The sequence below is a fragment of the Panicum virgatum genome, chromosome 8N (genome assembly GCF_016808335.1).
Source record: "Panicum virgatum strain AP13 chromosome 8N, P.virgatum_v5, whole genome shotgun sequence".
NCBI classification, from domain to species: domain Eukaryota; kingdom Viridiplantae; phylum Streptophyta; class Magnoliopsida; order Poales; family Poaceae; genus Panicum; species Panicum virgatum.
Genome location: NC_053152.1, coordinates 32,963,260 through 32,985,781, shown reverse-complemented (window position 1 = coordinate 32,985,781; position 22,522 = coordinate 32,963,260). Strand labels below are relative to the sequence as shown.

At 50.8% G+C, this 22,522-nt stretch overlaps 2 protein-coding genes and 1 non-coding gene across 3 annotated transcripts; 1 reads left to right on the top strand and 2 right to left on the bottom strand.

The window, feature by feature from the left end:
• Positions 1–9,957: 9,957 nt before the first annotated feature.
• On the top strand, positions 9,958–10,611 carry LOC120684961. Its single transcript, XM_039966813.1, has one exon. The coding sequence runs from the start codon at positions 9,958–9,960 to the stop codon at positions 10,609–10,611; it is 654 nt and encodes a 217-aa protein (XP_039822747.1).
• A 1,043-nt stretch (positions 10,612–11,654) lies between these two features.
• LOC120684960 lies at positions 11,655–15,849 on the bottom strand. Its single transcript, XM_039966812.1, has 5 exons — positions 15,808–15,849; positions 12,623–13,023; positions 12,076–12,460; positions 11,829–11,997; positions 11,655–11,758 (listed from the first exon to the last, which is right to left on the bottom strand). The coding sequence occupies exons 1-5, from the start codon at positions 15,847–15,849 to the stop codon at positions 11,655–11,657; spliced, it is 1,101 nt and encodes a 366-aa protein (XP_039822746.1).
• Positions 15,850–16,216: 367 nt separating this feature from the next.
• On the bottom strand, positions 16,217–16,323 carry LOC120687077. The gene has a single exon (XR_005680577.1). It is a non-coding gene; the product is annotated as a small nucleolar RNA R71 (small nucleolar RNA).
• Between the last annotated feature and the right edge of the window lie 6,199 nt (positions 16,324–22,522).

Below are 22,522 nucleotides of genomic sequence, written 5' to 3'. Positions count from 1 at the left end.
TACGCGAAGCGAGGATGAAAGCGTAAGCGGGTTTGGGTGTGAGTGTGTGTTTTACTCAATGTGCAAAGTAGAACTTAGCCGTATTTAGGCCCGTGTTAGGGACGTGGACATATGGTGCATGGCGCATGTGGACGCGTGTGTGGTCACACGACATGGGATATGTGCCGGTACTAGATGCATGGACGATGTGTGCTAAGAGGGAAAGTTTTCGGTCGATTGCCCTAGTGTGTGTGAGGGTATGTTGCCGACGAGGATGTCGGGTTCTTTAGGGGGTGTATATGACATCCCGGCCCAACAAGGATGAATTTGAGCCCACAAGTGGCCCAAGTGTGAGTGGCGTGACATGTGTGTGGGGAGTTGTCCCACCTTGCTAGTTGAGGGTGAGGTTCACCAACATATAACCCAAGTGCCAAATACATTTCAATCCCTGGGTTAACCCTTTTACGCGAAGCGATGTCGAAAGCATAAGCGGGGTTGGTGTGACTGCGTGTTTTACTCAATGTGCAGAGTAGTACTTAGCCATATTTGGGACTGGGGCGTTACACCTGGCACCCTACTAAACCTAACGAAATCTAAGGATGATCATTGGATGAACTATCACCCAGGTCACCCTTCTCTCATACAATCCTAGCTAGGAGGTTCATCCTACCATTGAGGTCATCATGGAAAAAGCAGAAGTCATCATATATGTGGTTGATCTTTGACTTCTTCTCCTACAAAGAAGTTGTTAGTTTCCTATTCTCAACCAGGAGTTTTCCAATCCGGAAAATGAGCTTCTCTTCTATAGACATTCCTGGTGGGAAGTCGGAATGTCCTCTACCATGGTGATCCATGTAGTCTTCTTCCATGGCAGGAGGTCGAACTCCCCAAATCCTATGATGCGGCTATGGTGGTGGATCATCATCTGGGGATATCTTCTCCCTTCAATAGTTGTGCCTGATGATGTCGCCATCCTTTTTCAGCAAGGAGTAGGCATCAACCTTGTCTGGCTTCAACCGTGGCCCCAGGGCATTCACATATTGGAAGAGATTCCAAAATGGATACTCCCTGATGGGCACCCCTCTTGGCAAAAGCGAGCACTCAGAGGAACTGGGTACTGAGCGGGCTTGCCTCTAGCTCGGCCGAACGGCCCCTGGTGCCCCTCGGCCCCCTATTGCTTGTAGCACTTTGTGGGGCTGCTCGGGGTTTCATGGTCACTAAATGGATCTCCTCCTATAAAGCTTCTGTGAAATATTGGTCCATTGGATCTAGGTCATGGTTGGTGGTGGACTTCGGGGTTATGAAAGGGACAAGCTCTTTTCCATCCTTGGGGTTTCAATGGTGGGGTGGTTGCTAGTGTTGTGGAGGTTTTGGGTAGATACAAATGGAAGGCAGGAGAAGAGGGTTTAGGTTTTGGAGAAGAAAACACGAGATCAACCCTAATCTCCTCGTGAGACCCATCGGGACTATCAAATTTGGGTCAAGGATGGGCTAGAGGGTTTTCCTGCCAAAGATTGGTGGTAGTGGGGCCAACCCATGCTCGACCGACCATGATGGTTGACCAACCAGGCACTGGCCCATATGGCCATCAGCCGTCTCTGGCTGATAGGTGGGGCTAGATACAAGATATTTTTTGTGGGCCCAGCTATCAAGTTGACCTATAGGGGCCTTAATTAAGCATATATTTGTGATCAACTATATGGATCCTGTATATTTCTTCATCAAGAGCCTTATTGTGGTCTATGAAGAGTTTGAAGTAGTGGCCATTTACCTTATGGATATGGATGTTGTCGTCATCATCTTGTATCGTGATGGCTCCATGAGTCGATGTGTCAATGACGAGGTACGGTCCTAGCCATTTGTTTCGCAATTTCTCGTGATAGAACAGCTTTACCCTAGAACTGAAAAGCAATACCTTATCCCCTAGGTTGAAGAACTTCGGCTTCAGCCTTATATCATTCCACTTCTTGCTTCTTTCTTTATAAATTGGGGTCTTGTGATAGACTTTATCTCTCCATTCCTTCAATTTTGAGATTTGCATCTTCCTGTGCTCTCTGGATTGGTCGAGATCCATATTCCATCTCCGGATGGCCTAATGTGCTCTGTGCTCCAGTTCTACAGGGAGATGACATGTTTTCCATACACGATCTGGTAGGGTTACATAACAATGGGTGTTTTCTACTATGTATGGTATGCCCATAAAGCATCTGGTATGCCCATTTCATCAACAGTCTTCTATATAATACACTTGATTTGCTTATTGGATGTTTCTGGTTGATCGCTGATCTGAGGATGATAGGGGATCATGATGTAATGCATGCTCCCCAATTCCTTGAGAAAGTTTAAGAAGGTTGTATCGATGAAATGTGATCCTCTGTCACTTATTACCATACTCGGTGGTTCGAAACTTGGAAAGATAATCTCATGGAATATTTTGTGGGTGTGCTTGGCATCGACTGCTTTGCATGGCATGGCTTCTACTCATTTGGAGACGTAATCCATGGTAACCAAGATGTATTCGCGGTTATGGGACTTGGGAAAAGGTCCCATATAAATATATAATCAATAACCCACACATCAAAGAGTTCCACTTGAAGATTGTTTGTTAGGGGTATTGCATCACGAGCTTATATCCCTCCACATGCTTATGGCAGTTTGTGCATCTTTGTACGAAATCCTTAATATACATTGATGGCCAAAAGAAACATCTTTGCTATATTTCCGCCTTAGTGTGAAATACACCATGGTGACCTCCATATGGTGCTGCATGGCATTTCTTGATGATTTTTTCCTCCTTCTGCTCTGGGTACGCATCTCCTTAGCAACCCATCTGCACATGCTCGATATAGATATGGTGCATCCCATAGGTGGTGTCTGCTCTCCCCCGAGGGTACATACCCTAAAACCATGAAATTCACAATATTCGCGTACCAGGGGTGTGAAGCTGTTACCTTGAGAAGCATATCGTCCCGAAGGAAGTCATTTATCGGTGGTTCCTATGTGTTAGGGATACTCATGCATGATAAATGATCTGCCACCAAATTCTCTACTCCTTTCTTATCCTTAATCTCTAGATCAAACTCTTGGAGTAGAAGAATCCATCGTATTAACATTGGTTTAGCATCCTTCTTAGTTAAAATGTATTTTAGGGTAGCATGGTTTGTATAAACTATGACCTTCTCAACTACTAGGTATGACCTAAACATGTCTATAGCAAAGATAACTGCAAGGACCTCCTTTTTGTTGTGTCATAATTCAGCTGGGCTCCTATGAGTGTCTTGCTAGCATATGCGATTGCGTGATGCTTCTTGTCTTTAGTTTGCCCAAGTACAGCCCCTACCGCATAATCACTTGTATCACACATAATCTCGAATGGAAGATTCCAATCTAGGGGTTGTATGGTTGGAGCTGAGACGAGTGCCTTTTTAAGAGTGTCAAAGGCTTTAAGGCACTCATCGTCAAAGTGGAAGGGAGCTTCCTTAGCGATGTAGACTCGTGAGGGGTCTAGCAATTTGAGAGAAGTCGGCGATGAATCTTCAGTAGAACCCCGCATGGCCTAGGAAACTTCTGATTCCCATCATATTGGTGGGTGGCGGCAGTCATTCAATGAAACTTTGGTTTTTGCCTTGGCCACCTCTATCCCTATTTCGGACACTAAATGTCTTAGAACGATGCCTTCTCGGACTATGATGTGCCAATTCTCCCAGTTGAGTACCAGGTCCATTTCTTGGCATCTCTGCAAGACTTTGTCCAGATTTTCTAGACAAGGATAGAAAGTTTTCCCATAATCTGAGAAGTCGTCCATGAAGACCTCCATGATTTTTTTCAATCATGTCTGAGAAAATGGATATCATGCATCTTTCGAATGATGCGGGTGCGTTGCACAACCAAAATGACATTTGTCGATAGACATAGTGACGGAGGTAGATATATGTACCTCCCTGCCAAGTGGGGTCCCCGTACCCGGGAGACTACCCTGCTCGGTGAACTCGGCTACACTACTCGTCATGCAGGACTAGGCTGTATGCGGAAAGGATCTTCAGTAGATCAGGATGAGAGGCTCCAGCTAGAAGCCTGGATATCTAGGGATCTTAACCGACCTCCTTCTTTGTAAAACAACCCGAGCATATTTTCCTTGTACCCCTACGGCTCCTAGTCTATATAAAGGAGACGTGGGAAGAACCATACAGAACTCTTCTTTTTCGCAGCATTCCATAAACCCTAATACAACCCCGAACACAGGACATAGGGTGTGATGCTCATCGCGGCCTGAACCTATCTAAGTCCCTACGTCTTCATGTTACCATCGAGCTCTTGGTCCTGAGATCCCCATCCTGAAACTCTACCACTGGGTATACCCCTGGTGGACTGGACGGAATAGCAATCCGACAGTTGGCGTGCCAGGTAGGGGGCTCAGGGCTCATACGTCGAGTTCAATGGTAGCCAACACTGGCATCATTTTCTCCGCCAGCGTCACCGCTTAGATGGAGGTGACAATCGGCTTCTCCTTCACCTTCGGGAGCTTCCCGCTTCCGGCCCCTAGACTGTCGGGGGCAACGTCTTCACCGGGGTTAGATCCGATCTGCCCCCCCAGGCTTCCGTCACCCCTCGGATTCCCGAATATGAGAACTTCGACGTGGCGACCATGCCAACCAGGGTGACCCGTCGCCCTGCCGAATCTGCTGATGATCTAATCTTCCAGATAGATCGCGTTGGTAGATCTATCACTGAGTGCATCCAGCTCGGCGAACTCGCGTTTCACCACCAAGATGATCCTGATAGAGTCCCCCGTGGACTCGGCAGCGCCTCCACCAGGACCAGATCCGATCTGGCCACCCCGAGACCCGTCACACCTCGAGTTCCCAAACGGTCACCTCCTCCAGGATGATCTGTCGCCCTGCCAGATTTGCTGACGATCTTATCTCCCAGATAGATTGAGTTGGTAGATCTATTGCCGAGTGCATCCGGCTCGGCGAGGATGCGCTTCTACACCGCAACGACCCGGATCGGGTTCCCTTCAGACCCCGCAACACCGCTGTGACATACTCGGATCAGATCCGAGTGCGACTCTCCGACCCGGCCGCCCCGGGTCAGATTCGATCTAACTCGGCTTCCAAGATGCTTCGTTCACCTTCCCACCCAACCGCTCTTCGGTGACAGAGAATCGCCGGATCTTCGTCATCTCCGACGACTCCGACACTCGTGAAAATGAGACCGACGAGGAGAGGGCGCAACGACTCCGACACTCGTGAAAATGAGACCGACGAGGAGAGGGCGCAACGACTCCACCGCAACGAGGTCCGCGCCGACATGAGGCGCAACGACTCGGCCATTCATTGGGCCGGGCGTGACATGGAGAACGCCGACCGTCGCAACCTCGGGAACCGGCGCTCACCGATCCTGCTGTGCAACCTCGACGCCGACTTCGTCCACGACTGCAACGGCCAAGACGTCTTCGCCACGCCGTCGTCCAACCTTGCCGCGGTGTTCCAGGTGCTCGAGGGTCTCCAGGAAACCCCCGAGATCGTCAAGTCTCATGCTCGCCTACATGTGGCTGCCATGCAAGCCCAGCAGCTGCGCAAGGACAACTCGGCCTACCGCGCCCAATGACGAAGAGGAGGTCAACCAGAAGGATCTTCGTCTCCAACTCAACCAACAAGACCTGTGCCCACGCATCAACAACCGTCACCGCGAACGCGATGCCGCCGAACGCGAGCGACGATCTCGGGATGAGGAACACGGCTTCCCTAACGCCAACCACCAGAACCGTGGCCGCCAGGGCAACAACCCTCCATGACGACCTCGTCACGACTACGAACCCGGCAACGACCTCGACGGCTTCTCCGCCTTCTCCATCCGGCTTCGGGCCATCTAGTGGCCCGCCATCTTCAAGCCAACCGGGATCGAGATGTACGACGGTTAGTTGGACCCCAAGACGTGGCTGCGCACCTTCTCCATCGCCATCCGAGCCACGTGTGGTGACAACAATACCAAGGCTATCTACTTCCCAGTCATGATGGGTCGCCACGCCCTCAACTGGCTTGAAGCACTCCCTACCGGCTCCATCAACAGCTAGCAATATCTTTGCAGTGCCTTCGTCCAGTACTACCAGACATCTTGCCCGGATCCCAAAACCAGATAGGATCTGGCCAACATCATCCAACAACCCGACGAGTCCCTCCACGACTACATCAAGAGGTACTTCGCTAACCGTAATACCATTACGAAGGTTGATGACAGGAATGTTATCCTCTTCTTCCACCAAGGCCTCCAAAGCATAGAACTATGGAGGAAGATGTTTGAGAGCAACCCCAAGACCGTGGGCGACATGATGGCAGTCATCAACAAGCACACCGACATGGAAGACGCTGAGCGAGCCCATCGCCAGCACAAGACCAAGAATGACTCCTCCAAGCGTCCCTCTCAGTGGGACAACCGCCTGGAATGTCGACGCGATGTTCGTCCACCTCGTCATGGGAAGAAGCACGACCGCGCCGAGTCATCCAAGAACTGGGACTGCAAACGTGGCCCCGAGAACACCGTCGCCGTCGCCGAGAGGTCCCAGTTCCGCTTCACTCTCAACCAAGCGGACCTGGACCGGCTCCTGGATGGCAAGTGTCCTTGGCACAAGGACGCAAACCACACCGCCCGAGAGTGCTGAGCACTTTCCAATGGCAACATCAAGGACGATGACTTCAAGCGACCTTGCCGCGACGACCGCGACTGGCCAAGTGGTTCCAGAACCACCTGGGCGCGCCCACGGAGATGCAACTCGCCCAGGCGAGACGACAACGAGCAGAGGGAAGATTACCCAGGGAACTTCCAGAAAGAAAACAGGGCTGTCAACTTCATATACGACAGCCCCCAGCAAGCCATTGTGCCGGCGCAAGCTCAAGCTGGATGATCACGAAGTTATCATGGTGTTCAAACACACGGTCGAATCCCTGCGGTGGTCAGAGACGCCGATCAGCTTTGACCGCCGCGACCACTAGATCCACCTACCCAGGCCGGGGTGCCTACCTCCTCGTGGTCAGCTTGGTGGTGAGCTAGGTCCGCCTAGCCAAAGTGCTCGTAGATGGTGGCAGCACCCTCGACATCATCTTCGCCAGCACATTGGAGAGCATGGGCTATGACATGACCTCCGTGGTCCCATCTGACCAGGCCTTCTACGGCATCATCCCCGGAGCCGGGTCGACTCTGGTCAGCCGGGCCACCTTGCCGGTCACCATCAGCACCCGCGACAACTACCGCACTGAGTACGTCAACTTCAAGGTCGCCGAGTTCGAGACCTCCTACCACACCATCCTGGGTAGACCCTCCCTCGCCAAGTTCATTTCAATCCCCAACCACACGTGTCTTCTCCTGAAGATGCCAGCTCCATAGGGGGTCCTGTAGGTCTACGGAGACTTGCAAACCTCCTACGCATGCGAGGCCAAGAACATTGAGCTCTCCGACACCCTGGAACGATCTAGGAATTTGGTTCTTGTTGCCTAGGCAGCAAAGAACGTCCCGGCGGATCAGCAGCAGATCCCCGCTAAGGAGTCAACATCGGAGTCGCAACTCGCGCCAGCCGTGGCGACCAAGACATTTTTCTTCCGGGACGATGAGCCGCACAAGACTGCCGTGATTGGGGCCAGCCTCAACCCGGCATAGGAAGGCGTGCTCACCTCCTTCCTCCGGGAGAACTGGGACATCTTCGTATGGAAGCCATCTGACATGCCGGGAGTCCCAAGGGAGGTGGCTGAGCACTCCTTTGACCTTGACACGAAGGCAAGACCCATCAAGCAATGGCTCCTCCGCTTCGCGCAGGATTGAAAGGAGGCTATTGGGGTAGAAGTAACCCGGCTCCTTGCTACCGGTTTTATCAGAGAAGTCGCACACCCAGATTGGCTGGCAAACCCAGTCCTTGTAAAAAAAAATGGTGAATGGAGAATGTGTTTTGACTATACCGATCTCAACAAACACTGCCCTAAAGACCCCTTTCCTCTACCACGCATCGATCAGGTCGTCGACTCGACGGCCGGGTGCATTCTCCTCTCTTTTCTTGACTGTTACTCAGGGTACCATCAGATAGCCCTCAAGGAGTTGGATCAAGAGAAGACGTCCTTCGTCACCCCTTTCGGGGCTTATTGCTACAACACCATGACGTTTGGCCTCAAGATTGCCGGTGCCACCTACTAGAAGGCCATTCAGAGATGCCTCCAGGGGCAAATCGGGCGCAACGCCGAGGCCTATGTCGATGATGTCATCGTGAAGACAAAATGTAATGATCAGTTCATTACGGATCTCTCTGAGACATTTGAAAATCTCAGGAAATTCAAATGGAAGTTCAACTTGACCAAGTGTGTGTTCGGTGTCCCGTCCGGAAAACTACTCGGCTTCATAGTCAGTAGCCGGGGCATCGAAGCCAACCCCACCAAGGTCAACGCCATCAAGTTCATGAAGCCTCCCAGAAGCATAAAGGACCTGATGAAGCTCACAGGGTGCATGGCCGCCTTGAGTAGGTTCCAAACTTCTCCGGAATTCCGACAAGTTCGAGTGAAACGACGATGCTTCCAAAGCATTCCAGGAGCTCAAGGATTTTCTGACCTCGCCACCTATCCTAACAGCACCAGAAGACAGGGAAGTCCTTCTCCTGTGCATCGACGCCACCACCAACGTGGTGAGTACCGTCCTGGTCGTCGAACGAGATGAGCCAGGTCACGTCTACAAGGTGCAGCGACCGGTTTACTTCATCAGTGAAGTATTCGGCGAGTCCAAAGCACGCTACCCCCAAGTGCAGAAGCTTCTATACGCCATCCTCATCACATCAAGAAAGCTCCAGAATTACTTCCAGGCCCACAAGATAAAGGTGGCCTCATCCTATCCACTCGGCGACATCCTGCACAACAAGGACGCCAACGGCCGAGTCGTCAAATGGTCAGTAGAACTCGGCGCCATCACGATTGAGTTTATGCCACGATCCACGATCAAATCTCACGCGTTGGCCGACTTCGTTGCTGAATGGACCGAAATCCAAGACCCGCCCGACACCAGATCCGAGCACTAGATCATGTACTTTGACGGCGCCCTCAACCGTGTTGGAGTCGGTGCTGGAGTCCTCTTCATCTCTCCCAAAGGTGAACAACTCAAGTACATCCTCTAGTTACTCTTCAAGGCTACCAACAACGCTGCTGAGTACGAAGCTCTCATCCATGGTCTCCAGATCGCCGTCACACTTGGCATCAAGCGTCTGTTGGCTTATGGTGATTCCAAAGTTGTCATACAGCAAGTCAACAAAGACTGGGAGTGCACCAAGGAAAGGATGGATGCCTACTGCTGGGAGGTCAGGAAGCTCGAAGCTAAATTCTATGGCCTGGAGTTCCATCACGTCCCCAGGGATGACAATGTGGCGGCAGACGTTCCCTCCAAGCTCGGATCCAAGCGGTCCATCGTACCACCCGGCGTGTTCATTCAAGCACTCAACAGCCCTACGGTCAAGATGGAAGAGGAACCTCCTACAAAGCCTGACTTGTCCCGGCCATAGGGCAACAAAACCTGACTCTTGACACCGACTGGCGCTCCCCCATCATCGACTTCATCAAGAACAACAAAAGCTACCCAAAGGGAAAGGAGCACGAGAAGCTTGCACGCCGGTCCAGTAACTACGTCGTCATAGGAACCAAGCTATTCAGGCACTCGACATCCTCAGGAACCCTGTGCAAATGCATCGCACAAGATGAAGGAGTCTGACTCCTTAGCGATATCCACTCAGGTATCTGTGGCAACCATGCGGGCGCCTCTACCCTCGTGGGGAAGGCCTTTCGATCAGGCTTCTACTAGCCCACGGCCCTGGCCGACGCACGAAACATCGTCAGGCGATGTCCCGGGTGCCAGTTCTTCTCCAAGCAGCAGCACGTCCCGGCTCAGGCCATACGGACTATACCACCTTCCTGGCCATTCGCTTGTTGGGGACTCGACTCGGTGGGACCCTTAAAGATGGCCGTCGGCGGATTCAGCCACATATTCGTGGTAATCGATAAGTTCACAAAATGGATCGAAGTCAAGCTGATGACAACCACTACAGCAGCCAAGGCAGCCGAGTTAATCAAGGAGATATCACACCGTTTCGGAGTGCCTAACCAGATCATTACCGATCTGGGTACTTCGTTCACAGGATCCAAATTCTGGGACTACTACCAAGAGAGCTGCATCGACATCTACTACGCCTCCGTAGCGCACCCCATGTGCAATGGCCAAGTTGAAAGGGCCAATGGCTTGATCCTCCAGGGGCTCAAGACTAGAATTTTCGATCCGATCGAAAAATACGGTGCAAACTGGCTCCAAGAACCACCCAGAGTAGTCTGGGGGCTCTGCACACAGAAAAGCCGGGCTACCGGCTATTCGCCATTCTTCATGGTGTATGGTTCTAAAGCAGTCTTGCCATCGGACATAGCTTTTGGTGCTCCGCTCATCCAGTACTATGACGAAAATGAAGCCGAGTCAACTCGATGCACTGACATCAACTCGATAGAGGAGCACTGCCTGACGGCCTCCATACAACACGCGAGATATGAGCGACAGCTCCGGCGCTATCACAATCGCAATGTCCACGAGCGTGACTTCAACGTCGGCGACCTGGTTCTACGATGAATCTAGTCGACTACCGGCGCTCATAAGCTGTCTTCCCCATGGGAAGGGCCCTTTGTTGTAAGTGGGATAGTGGTTCCCGGAACCTACCACCTATAAAGGCAAGACGGTACAGACGTGGGCAACCCATGGAATATCGAGCACTTACACCGCTTCTACCCGTAGAAGCATAGAAAATGCAAAGCTATGTACCCATCTATTCATTTAATAAAGTTTGTCGCATTTCATACATCACATTCTATCTACTTTCATTCTTTACCGAGTCGTTCTTAACGCGCTCGGGGGCTGTGACTCGGCCATCCAGCCAGCCCCCACTCGGAGTCCGACAAGTCAGACAAGTCAGACAAGAACAACCCGGCCTGCTCTTAATGAACACAGCCGAGTACATTCTGGAGCCTTTCTGTATCACCCTAATCCACCGCGCACATTGATGATCAGCTCTCAAGCGTTGTCAAGGGCTCAGAGTGCGCCCTCCACCTACTCGGCAAATTCAGAAGAGAACTCGGACAGTGGGCATAACTTAAAAACAAATAAAAATAAACATTATTTACATAAATATTGTTTTTAAGTCGGTCCATCCTGACCTACTCTTCTTGCAGCAAAATAAACAACAGAAATTTCTGGAGACCGGCAGCCTATAGCTCGGCCACGATGCGCTCAGTGATCTCCAGGAAAGCGGCGTTTCTGGCCTCCTAATCTTCAGGGATGCCGTCTCCCACCAGATCCAGATCCGCCTCCGGGAGATGGGACTTCACGAGTCCCAGTGTGTGCTGCACGGCATCCCTGGCAGTCCCCCTGACGAAGGCCTCCAGTCGGCCACGGGATGCCTCCAGCCTCTCAGATAGGCTCTCGGCTGCCGCCACGCCCTCGGGCTCAAACGCCCAAAGCAGAGCCTCCAGCAGTCTGTTCAGGCGATCCAGTGTCGCCCGGCCCTGCTCCACTTGATCCTCCGCTTCTGCATAAATGCACTCGGCTGGGTTAGCCCAAGATGCAAGAACGACAGATGATAAAACGCTGTATGATTTCCGAATCGTACATCATCGAGCCTACTGCTCTAGGTGAAGCTTTTCTTCAGTGGCAGCCTCCCAGGCCTCAGCCACCTCCCGGAGCTTCTGCAGCTCCTCGTTGGCTTTGTTGCAGGCCTCTAGCTCTAAACAAAAAGCAAGTCAGAGGCAAAACAATACAAAAAGGACTTGGCAGACAGGGATCCAACTCCTTACCGCACTTCTCCTTGCGCAGAGCCTCCTCGGCCTTCAACTTCTCGGCCTCCAACCGGCGGCCCTGTGCCTCCAGCTCAGCCACCCTGGCCGCGAGCTCTGCCACTCGACCGCTGGTGGTGCTCCCCTCGGCCAGCTCCTGGGCGGCCTGCTCTAACAGCTCCACCAGAGCCTGGAGAACAACTCGCTGTTACAAGATGACACCTACAAGAACAAGTCGGCTTCACTAAGAGCGTGGTAGGAGACTTACCTCGATCGAACCTTGGGCGAGCTTGGAGGACGTCACGAGCTTGCCGGAGATAGTGCCATCTCCCTCCTCATCCTCGGCCTCCTCCTTCACCTCCATGGCTGGGACCTCCTCGGTCCTCGCCACCTCAATGGCCGGGACCTCGCGAGAGTCGACCACAACGTGCACCGCCCCTCCGTCATGGGGAGGGTCCTGCATCTCCACATCCTGGAGATGAGGGGAGACCCTATTGCTGGCCTCCTCCCCCTCCTTCTTCTTCTCCTCCTCGAGGCGGGCGCGGCTCTTCGCCGGACTCGCCCGTGGCGAGGTGAGCAGCGCGGCATCACTGGAGCCGCCCTCGGTGGACGACTCCTCCACCTTCCTCTTAGCGCCGCTGAGCGACGCCCTCCTACATCAATGAAAGAAGCGCTCAGCACAGCTCTAGGAAAGAAAAATCAAGCAAGAATCAAGACTCAGATCTAGAAACTTACCCACCGCTTCGGCGCAGCGCGAATTTGAGCTTCAGCGGCGCGGCCGGCTGAGCCCTGGAACTGGGATGCGGGGGCGTCACTTCCTCACGCAGCTGGCCCAGTCCCTGTGCTGCTTCTTCCTCGGCTTGGGGGCCGGCCGAAGCCGCCCCACTACAGTAGCATCCGGGGGTGCCGATGCTCCCCGGACCTTGGTTGTCCCCCTGCAGGTCGGGTTCCCCAGCGCTCGCTGCGCCGCCGTCAATCCTGCCTTCGATATCGGGATCTTGCTCGAGGTGCGACGCGTCTTCCTCCTCTGGGCGGCCGACGATGGCGGCCCCGAGGCTCCAGTGATCTCCACCTCCGACTCGCTCCCCACGGAGGAGTCGGAGGAGAACTCTATTTCCTCCTCCGCCGGATGACGCAGCTCGGCGGGGGCGGCGGAATCCTTGCTAGGGTCCCCCTCAGGCAGAGGAGCATGGGACCAGTACTCTAAGACCTTGGCCTGCAAAAGATCCGAGTTGTGTCACAACCCAACGGGTGCAGTCGGAAAAATAGATAAAAAGTAGAGGAAATAACTTGGAAATTAACAAAATGACTCAGAAGATTTGAGAAGACTTGCGGTGTTGGTTGGCCACCCCGTGCCGCTTCTTCTGTTTAAATATCGGATGCCGCACAACAGGCAGATCCAAAATCAATGGCCAGATCGAATCGGGCCAGGAATCTTACGTTGGACGGAGCGGGATAAATGGTAACTTTCTTTTTACCGTTGCCCCTGAAAGCCCCGCTCCTCTGTCAGGCACATCAGACCCACGCGAGGAGATAACCGTTGGATTTTTACCATAATGCAAATATGCTTCGAATATTCCTGAAACGACCCGGCGTGTATCTGTGACCTAGCCAGGGGCTCAAGGCCCAGACATCGTGACTACTCGGCTCGTCTCTGTGACTCCGCCAGCATCCCTGCTCGGGAGCTAGGTGCCACTTACAACTCGGCGTGTCTCCGTGACCCAGCCAGGGCCTCAGGGCCTGGACGCCGTGACTACTCGGTGCATCTTCGTGACTCTGCCAGTGACCCTACTTCGGGGTCTGGGCGCCACTTACGACCCGGCGTGTCTCCGTGACCAAGCCAAGGGCTCAGGGCTCGGACGCCATGACTACTCGATGCGTCTCCGTGACTCCGCTAGCGACCCTGCTCGGGGGCTGGGCACCACTTACGACCCGGTGTGTCTCCGTGACCCAGCCAGGGCCACAGAGCCTGGACGCCGTGACTACTCGGCGCATCTCCGTGACTCTGCCAGTGACCCTGCTTTGGGGCTGGGCGCCACTTACGACCCGGCGTGTCTCCGTGGCCCAGTGTTGACGGCCATCAATTCACATTCTAGCCGACAACTTTCGGGAATAACATGATCTTTACACTATGTTCTATTCGTATTTTATTTATTTCTAACGAGTTCCACGAGTTTTGGATGAGTTTTGATTGCAGGAGCCGGTGTACCAAAAATGAGCAGAAATGGGCAAAATCCCAGGCCGGGTGGCCTCTCCTAGGCCGGCCGGCCTGGCACATTCAAGAACATAGCCTCAGCTTCAATCCAGTGGCAATGAGACACATTCATAAGGCTTTGAGTCGAGGGTTGGGCCTCGGTTCAATTGGATACACTGAAAGGCATTAACATTGGTCAACAGAGCCACAAGGCAGCCCAAAATCCAAAATAATCCAGCAACCCACTTCATTGGACAATGCACGAAGGCAGAGTGAGGCATCGGCAAAACAAGAGGCCGAGATGGGCCAGAGAGAGGCTGGCCAGCCTCCCCTAGGACGGCCGGCCTAGCACATGCAAGCGTGAAGCCAACACAACTGTCAACCGTCTCTAGGGGAAGATCAGAGCCATTGTCCGAAGGTCGGTGGCCTCGTGGCGGCACCCTAGGCCAGCCGGCCTAGGGGAGGCCAGCCGGGCCTCTCGGGCTGGGTCTTGGCGTGGAAGCAAAGCACAACCGTCTCACCTGCTTTCAACCGATGCTACCTGCAATACCGGCCATGAACCGACCTTGGAAAACTATAAATAGAGGGCACCATCCATCACTTCAACACACACCATTGGAGCTCTTCTCTTTCACATGTACTTTCTAGAGTAGGCTAGTAGCTTGGGAGTTAGAGTCGAGTCGAGCTTGCTTGGGATTTTGGAGTCGTCGGAAGTCTGGTATAGCTCTTGTATCTTTCTTTGGACAATATTAATATAAGTTATCTTCTTTACTTTTCTGAGTCAGCTTTACTTCTCGTAGTCTTTCATTTACTCAAGTCTAAGGTTCAGCTTGAGCACGAAAGTTGTCTTTTAGCTTAGGCTATGTTATCTTTCTTAGTGATCGGGAACTTATCTTACGGGTTTTCTCGTCGGGACTAGAGTATCTCAAGTTAGTACTCTAGGTTGAGGGGGATTTCTCTCGAAGGCATCGAGAGAAATCCTAACACCGAGTGCAAATGTGGTGTCTGACCTTAGTGTTAGCTAGAAAATATGTTCCACCCCACGGAACCATTGTGGTAGTCGGTAGGTGGTGACAATCCTATCTATCCTTTGTATTCCACCACGTTCGGGTGTTTTCATAGCAGGAGTGCAGGTTGCCGTTGGACTCCCCTCTCATCCCTTTCTGAAGTCCTTCCTCTTCCAGCCGCCGAACTAAGCTCTGCTTTCTCGAGAACTAGTTAGGTGTTTAGTCTGATCTAGAGAGGCTAGCTCGATAGTTCAGAAGTGTATCAGGAGTCTTATCTCGCTCGTTGTCCTCCCAGCCGCTACCTCTCTAAGGATTAGAGTCTCCGTGTGTCACTCGGTCAGAGCCTGGCCATTTATCTCACTTACCTATCTGGCTTACCCCCGTCTAGTCAGCCGGTTGATCAAGCTAGTACGGTTATTATTTGATTTATGATACTCTTTACCATAGTGCTTCCCTGAGGAAAAATACGATACCCTGGAATACTCCAAGGTGAAGTGCTACAGCGGTGATTCTGTGTGCTTGTAGAATATCTATTCTAATCGGGCATAAGAAATGCCAACAAGCATTTCTGGTGCCGTTGCCGTGGAAGCAATTGGCTAAAGATATCGTAGATAGTTTGATAAACTCTACTAGTTTGTCGCAACTAACCCTAGCGGGCTTACCATTGCTCTCTCTATCTTTTGATCGATGCAGAGCAGTGCATGACCGGTTTTGACCTACCAAGTAACTTCCACCAAAATCCAGAAAGAATTGGGAGAATCGTGAGACGCCGCGTCGTCCCACCACAGAAGAGACTTACTTGGCCTGTCAGTTCACCCTCCACTTCAGCATCCTCATCCATGGCTTAGAAGACTCTCCGTCAGTTTTCTACCCGGTCCAGTAGCCACATTCCTACTGGATTGAGCGTCAACCAAGCCGGCAATGATGGCTTTGAGCTGAAGACTGGACTTGTGAACATGGTCCAAGCAAGTCCGTTCTGCGGAAAGGCATCTGAGGATGCCAATGCCCATCTCCAGAATTTCCTGGAAGTGAGTAACACCATCAACCCCAGAGGAATCTCTCTGGATGACGTCTGTCTTCGTCTGTTCCCGTTCTCACTGCTCGGGAAGGCCAAGACGTTGTTCTATTCCAACAAGGAAGCTTTCACCACATGGGAAGCTTGTTCAAATGCATTCTTAGCCAAGTACTTTCCTGTGGGAAAGACCAACGCCCTCCGGAACAGAATCACCAGAATTCAGCAATTACCGGATGAGACCATCCCAGAAGTCTGGGAACGTCTCCAGGAGTACATACAAGCATGCCCACATCACGGCATAGAAGAATGGCTGATCATTCAGAACTTCTTCCATGGCCTAAATCAACAAGCCCAGGACCACATTGATGCAGCAACGGGTGGTTCCTTCCTTTCTCTTGATGTTGCCGGAGCAAAGGCGCTGATTGACAAGATAGATTCCAACCAAAGTTGGAAAGGAGAAAGTCAGCCAGCCCGTCCCATGGGCGTGCATCAGATCGACATGGTCGACATGTTAGCTGCCAAGTTGGAACTTCAGATGAAGAAGTTGGAATCTCCGCATCAAGAGGTTAATCAGGTTTCGGAGTCTCATATGACATGTGAAACATGTGGCGAGACTGGGCACTTGGGCACTTCATGCCCATTAACTCAAGTGGACGCGAATTTCGTTGGGAGCAACAATAATCCCAACTCAGGATTTCATCCTCAGCAGGGTTGGAACTCCAAGCCCAACCTCCCCTTCGGTCAACAATAAGGTACGAACTTTAATAACAGTTTTCAGCCCACATTAAAAGACCTAGTGTACGGCCAAAAGCAAATCAATGATAACATTAGTAGGAAATTTCTTGCTAATGACAAGATCTTGGAATCTATGGCTGCACAACTAGAGGGATTTAATTCTGTTATCAAAAATCGACTGAGCTTTAATAAAATAATAGAAACTCAAGTAGCTCAGCTTGGATCCTCATGTCCTTACGTTAATGCGGGGAAACTACCTGGGCAACAGGAAGTACCCTCGAAAGAGAATGTTAGTGCGGTGACCACACGTGGTTGTAAGACCACGCAAGAGCCACCTTTTCCAAAGGATGCAGGGAAGCAGTGGAAGATCGTAACCGCAGGCCATACCGAAGTTGAAGATGAAAAGCAGGAGGAGGCCATCGAATCCAACACACCTGCTACCCAGGAAGACCCCATGGAACCCCCGTGAACTTCACGGGACTATCACGACACAACTGCCTTACCGTTTCCGGAGCGGATAAGGAAGCTAGTGGCCGACGAACAATTCGGCAAATTCGTCGAGGTAATCAAGAAGTTATATGTGAATATAGCACTTCTTGATGCTATGGAGGTACCCACGTATGCCAAGTATATCAAGGATATTCTTGGAAACAAGCGGACACTGTCCACCACTGAGGTCGTGCAGTTAACAGAAGAGTGTAGTGCTGCTGTACTCGATCCTCTCCTGGTGAAGAAGAAAGACCCAGGCTGCCCCACCATCACCTGCTCGATCGGGCTCAACACTTTTTGAATGCCCTCTGGAACTTGGGAGCAAGAGTCAGTGTCATGCCAAAGGTAGTTTATGACAAACTTAACCATCATGCACTTGCCCCTACTACCATGTGTTTGCAGCTAGCGGACCAAACGGTCCGCTATCCCGCGGGAATAGCAGAGAATATCTCGGTGAAAATCCGGAATTTCTTCATTCCCGTCGACTTCTCGTACTTGACATGGAAGTCGACACCAAGACGCCACTCGTCCTGAGCTGGCCATTCTTGAGCACAACAAACGCCCATATTGATGTTGGAGCTCGAGAGATTCAGCTCAACATCAATGGACAGCAGGAGAAGTTCGCCTTCAAACCAAAGGTCGAACAATGCTCACAAGTCAAAGAGGTCCATCGAAAGAAGAAACCTGAGAAAGAGGCGAAGAAGCCATCGCTTCCGAATATTGAAGCCCTCATTGCGTTCGTGGAAAGTCTACGGATCCAGGAGGAGTTACAAATTCAAGAGGAAGCGAAGCAAATCAGGCTTCACAATCAGAGGAATGCCAAACGACGGATCTAGTGTAAGAAATTTCTGGAATCACAAGAAGCAAAGGTCGAAACACAACCCACACCAAATAAAGTGTGGTGAAAGAAAGTGTCATCGCTCAAGACTCCATCCAGCGACGACAATCAAACTGAAGGAATGGAGAGTTGAGCTCCGGACTCAAAACTCGAGCCCTCGTCATGAGGTACGTGGCACGTATCCATCATTGCATTGCATATAAGATAGTTTGATTTTTTCCTTGCATAATTTTTTTCTCATCTTGCATAATCATGTTTAAAATTTCAACCAACACATGTTTAAAATTTGAAAGTTTTACATCCATAGAACTTCACAAAAACTTTTGAAAAACACATTGGCCGAGTACCTGGCCGGCTGGCCCCACCTAGGCCGGCCGGCCCCACCTTCTTTTGTTTGCCAGAGAACAGTAGGGAGTGGGATCATGGAGTAATGAATAAGCAAGAGACAAATGGCGGAGCATGGGAACGTGCGAAGCACGCCGAACGGCCTCATCAGGGCCGGCCGTCCTCTGCCGTCCACCCGAGTCCCATCACCACCGACGGGAGGCATCATTACCTGCAAAGTCTACAGAGTAGATTGACGACGTGGCTCAACGGCCGCTGCGCAGGAGCCGACCGGCCTGCCCCAGGCCGGCCAGCTTGGCCCTGGCGCCCGGCTATAAAAGCCGGCGAGCACAGCGTCCCTCGGTGCACCAGAAGCTCAGGTTCAAATGCCCCAGCCCGTGCTCCTTAATCTCTTCTCCCTTCCTTGAGTTTCTTCACTTAATTGAGCTATTTTGAGTTGATTAAGTAGAGGATTCAAGTGCTAGCTCGCCCCCTAAAATAAAATTTGAGTAGTAATTAGTGAAGTTCATAAACCAGAAAACACAAAAATATTTCCTTCTAAATAAATTCATGGCACGCTGAACGATGAACGTTTGTGGTGGTTTAAACGCCCTGCAAGAATGACTAATGCTAACCCTCCTCTTAACTTATTGTTTCCTTCGGGTATTGCTCGTACTGACCTTTTGCAGGCACCATGATATCTCGAGCCAAGGAGAAGGTCAAGAAGGCATTTTCGAGAAGATCGAGAAGCTCGCGAAGTTCATCTTCTTCTGAGGATAGCATGTTGGTCGACTCCGGTCATCGTTCACATGCATCCCAGGATGAAGAAGAAATTCCCGTAGTCCCACGAAGCCGCTTCCACATCAGGATCTTGACGATGGTTAAACAAATCGTCTTCAAGAACGATTACGAGCGGCAAGCACTTGAGCTGCTGAAGAGGCAAACCTATGCCCATGCCAAGAGGTTTGAAACCCGCTTCCTCATCTCAACAGGACTTTTGCATGACATGAACCAAGCCTTCACTGCCGCCGGATGGGAGAACTTCGCCGACATCGTCGAGCCAGGTTCGCATCTCTTGACCATGGAATTTCTTATGTCTCTTACCGTTGAAGAAACAAGCACTGAAACTAAAGTTTACTTTCGGTTCTTTAACGAACAATTTGAAATGACTCTCCAACAATTTAGTGTTGCTTTGGGCTTTAATAAAAGATGCATTTTAGACCCCAACACACTTGTTGAACGTTATCAGTATGACCGTAGCTCTTGGTGGAGTGAAATTTCTAATGAACCCGTGAGTAGTAAGAACAGCATAGTCTCAATTCATAATCCTACTCTGAGGTTTCTCGCAATGTGGCTCGCCATGGTTGTGCATTCTCGCATAGACCTTCGCCTCTGCAGCTTGCCTGAGCGGCAGTGTCTGTACGCTATGGCGAACAAGATTCTCTTCTCACCCGTCTAGAGCATGCTTGCTCATTGGCAGAAGATGATTACGGCCAAAAGCCCCATCGACATAACCCCACTGGTCACACGTGTGGCGAGGTATGTCAAAGCGATGGATGGTGCGGAAGTCACCTTCTTGCCCGAGACGGAGGTATACAGATACAAGGTCAATCTTGAGCATTTTGTGCAAGGGCACATGATGCGGGAAGGGCCAGGAAATTCTCTCTTTATTTGTTACCCCGGGTACGATAGGGAGATCGAGCTTCCACGCCCGAGACTCTCTCTCTACTCGGTGAAAAGTCTAACATTGCATATGGAGAAAAGAGAACCCGCATGACGGAGTGTTGCAGGTCCACAGACGAGGAGCAGAACCCGGTGTGGGCAGGACGAAGCAGGTCCATCACGATGGACGCACCCGGTTCATGCCTCGGCACAACCGGGACCGTCCACATAGAACATGAGCTTCGAGGAGGCGTACGGGCATTACAACTATGACCCGTATTAGGCTGGCAGTAGTGGATTCGCCGGAGGACAAGGGCCGTACTACCCAGCAGGTATGCATTCGTCTTATGGTCCACAGATGGGTCCCTCATCGTCAGCACGCTTCAACAACGAGGACCCGATTCTTCGGAGCGTCACGGACCTTTTGAACCGCATCAGCACCCTTGGTACACAGCAGCATCAGATGTAGGACACGATGACACACAACACCCAGCTCACTCAGGAGAGCTGGGGGTTGACCTCCGCTTTGCAGTACGACGTGTCAAACGTCTTCATCCACCTTGGGCTCGACTATCAGCAGTCTCAGCCGTACCAGCCGTACCAGCTGCCCGAACAGAACAATGATGACGACGAGGAGGAGAACAACAATGACAATGATGAGGACAAGGATCATGATGAGGAGGACCCCGGTGAGGGAGAGCAGGACTCCGATGAGGAGGACTGAGCTTCATCGAAGCTTGGGGGGTCACACCGCCAGGTAAGTCATCGCACCCGTTCTTCCTATTCAGTAGCCATGCCAAAAAAACAAAAATAATAATAGTAGTAATCAATAAATAATTTCATAACAAAAACCCTAAAAATATTTCCATGCTTTGAATAAAATGTATATGAGTGGAAATCCGTGTGAGCTCTTATTTTGGAAATGATGAATAGTTGCTCTATTTAAACCCTGTATGTGCCACGTTTACAGCTTTTTACTCTCCTAGTACCTGAACTAGTTGGCACATAGTAGTTCCACTGAAAATCTAGTTGTGTGGAGGCATGAGTTTAATTTCTAAAGTCTAAATTTTTGCGGGGTTTGAGATAGCCCAAACCGGAATTTAAACTGCTTGCTCTAGTAGGGAACCCCTCGGAATTCTTTTAAAACTAAAATTCTGATGAAGGTTTCTCATGGTTAAAATGACCCATCCAGAGCCTTATATTGCATAAACCGTTTGAGCTATCTGAAGTTACTTTGAGTTTTGTCGAATGGTACATCCACTTCGGGAATGGTACTTGCTATCTACAGGTCTTCATCCCATAAAAATTCACCATTTGCTAGCCCAAACATAGCTGGCCTGTCAGTCACCCACTCCAGGTATTGACATCCACTTTTGCCAGCCATACTACCCCGCAATCACAATCTCAACACCACAGTTCATTCCACAAAAAAACTTCCCATTCAAAACTCCAAAGAATTCAAGATATATCAGCAAGTGAGAGTGGGGCTATCTTCTTAAAAAAAGAAAGAGAGAGAAAGAAAAGCCCACTCTCCATCCCAAAGAGCTGCGAATAATGGAGTTCAAATAAATTCAAATGGGAAGCTATCCACTTCATCCCTTCATACCCTCCAAATATCCCATGTTCCATGAGACCTGAATTTGGCTAAGTACCAACCCCGGTATGGATCACTCTTCGGCTGAGCAATACAGGTAACCAAGGTATGCATATATCTCCCTACCCATAAACTCTACATATCAGCTTTGGAGATAGGAAGAACACGGTCAGATATCTCGACCATAGGTGAGGATCATACACTTTGAGCGACTCGAGAGTATCATTGGGAAACCTGAACCTCTTTTGAGAAATTCTTGCAAAAATCCAAGCTGGGAACCTGAACAGGTAGCAGGGAACATTCCGGTGAAGGTTGTTCAGTCCAACAACTGCCCAAGACCAAGGGATGAAAAACAAATACGCCCCCATCTTCCAGAACCTTAGGTATAAGACAACTTTTCATAAGTACAAACGGGAAGAGTAATATGCTGTGCACAAGGTACCTACAAGGGGGTAAAAATTGATGCAACTCTTGATCCACTGAGCCTCAGTTCAAGCTTTGCTCAAGGACGAGCAAAAGATTAAGCTTGGGGGGGGGGGGTTGTTGACGGCTATAAATTCACATTCTAGCTGTCAACTTTCAGGAATAACATGAGCTTTACACTATGTCACATTCATATTTTATTTATTTATAATGAGTTCCATAAGTTTTGGATGAGTTTTGATTGCAGGAGCAGGTGTACCAAAAATTAGCAGAAATGGGCAAAATCCCAGGCCGGCCGGCCTGGCACCTTCAAGAACATAGCCCCGGCTTCAATCCAGTGGCAATGAGACACATCCATAAGGCTCTGAGTCGAGGGTTGGGCCACGGTTCAATTGGATACACCGAAAGGCATTAACATTGCTCCAAAGAGCCAC

Bases quoted from the DNA above. Each gene is read 5' to 3' on its own strand.
- LOC120684960 (XM_039966812.1), bottom strand. From the start codon at position 15,849: ATGGATGAGGATGCTGAAGTGGAGGGTGAACTGACAGGCCAA. The intron at 13,024-15,807 runs GTAAGTCTCTTC...GATCTTTTGCAG, and splicing joins AGGGTGAACTGACAGGCCAA to GCCAAGGTCTTAGAGTACTG. The intron at 11,759-11,828 runs GTAAGGAGTTGG...CTTTTTGTTTAG, and splicing joins TCTGCGCAAGGAGAAGTGCG to AGCTAGAGGCCTGCAACAAA.
- LOC120684961 (XM_039966813.1), top strand. From the start codon at position 9,958: ATGGCCGTCGGCGGATTCAGCCACATATTCGTGGTAATCGATAAGTTC.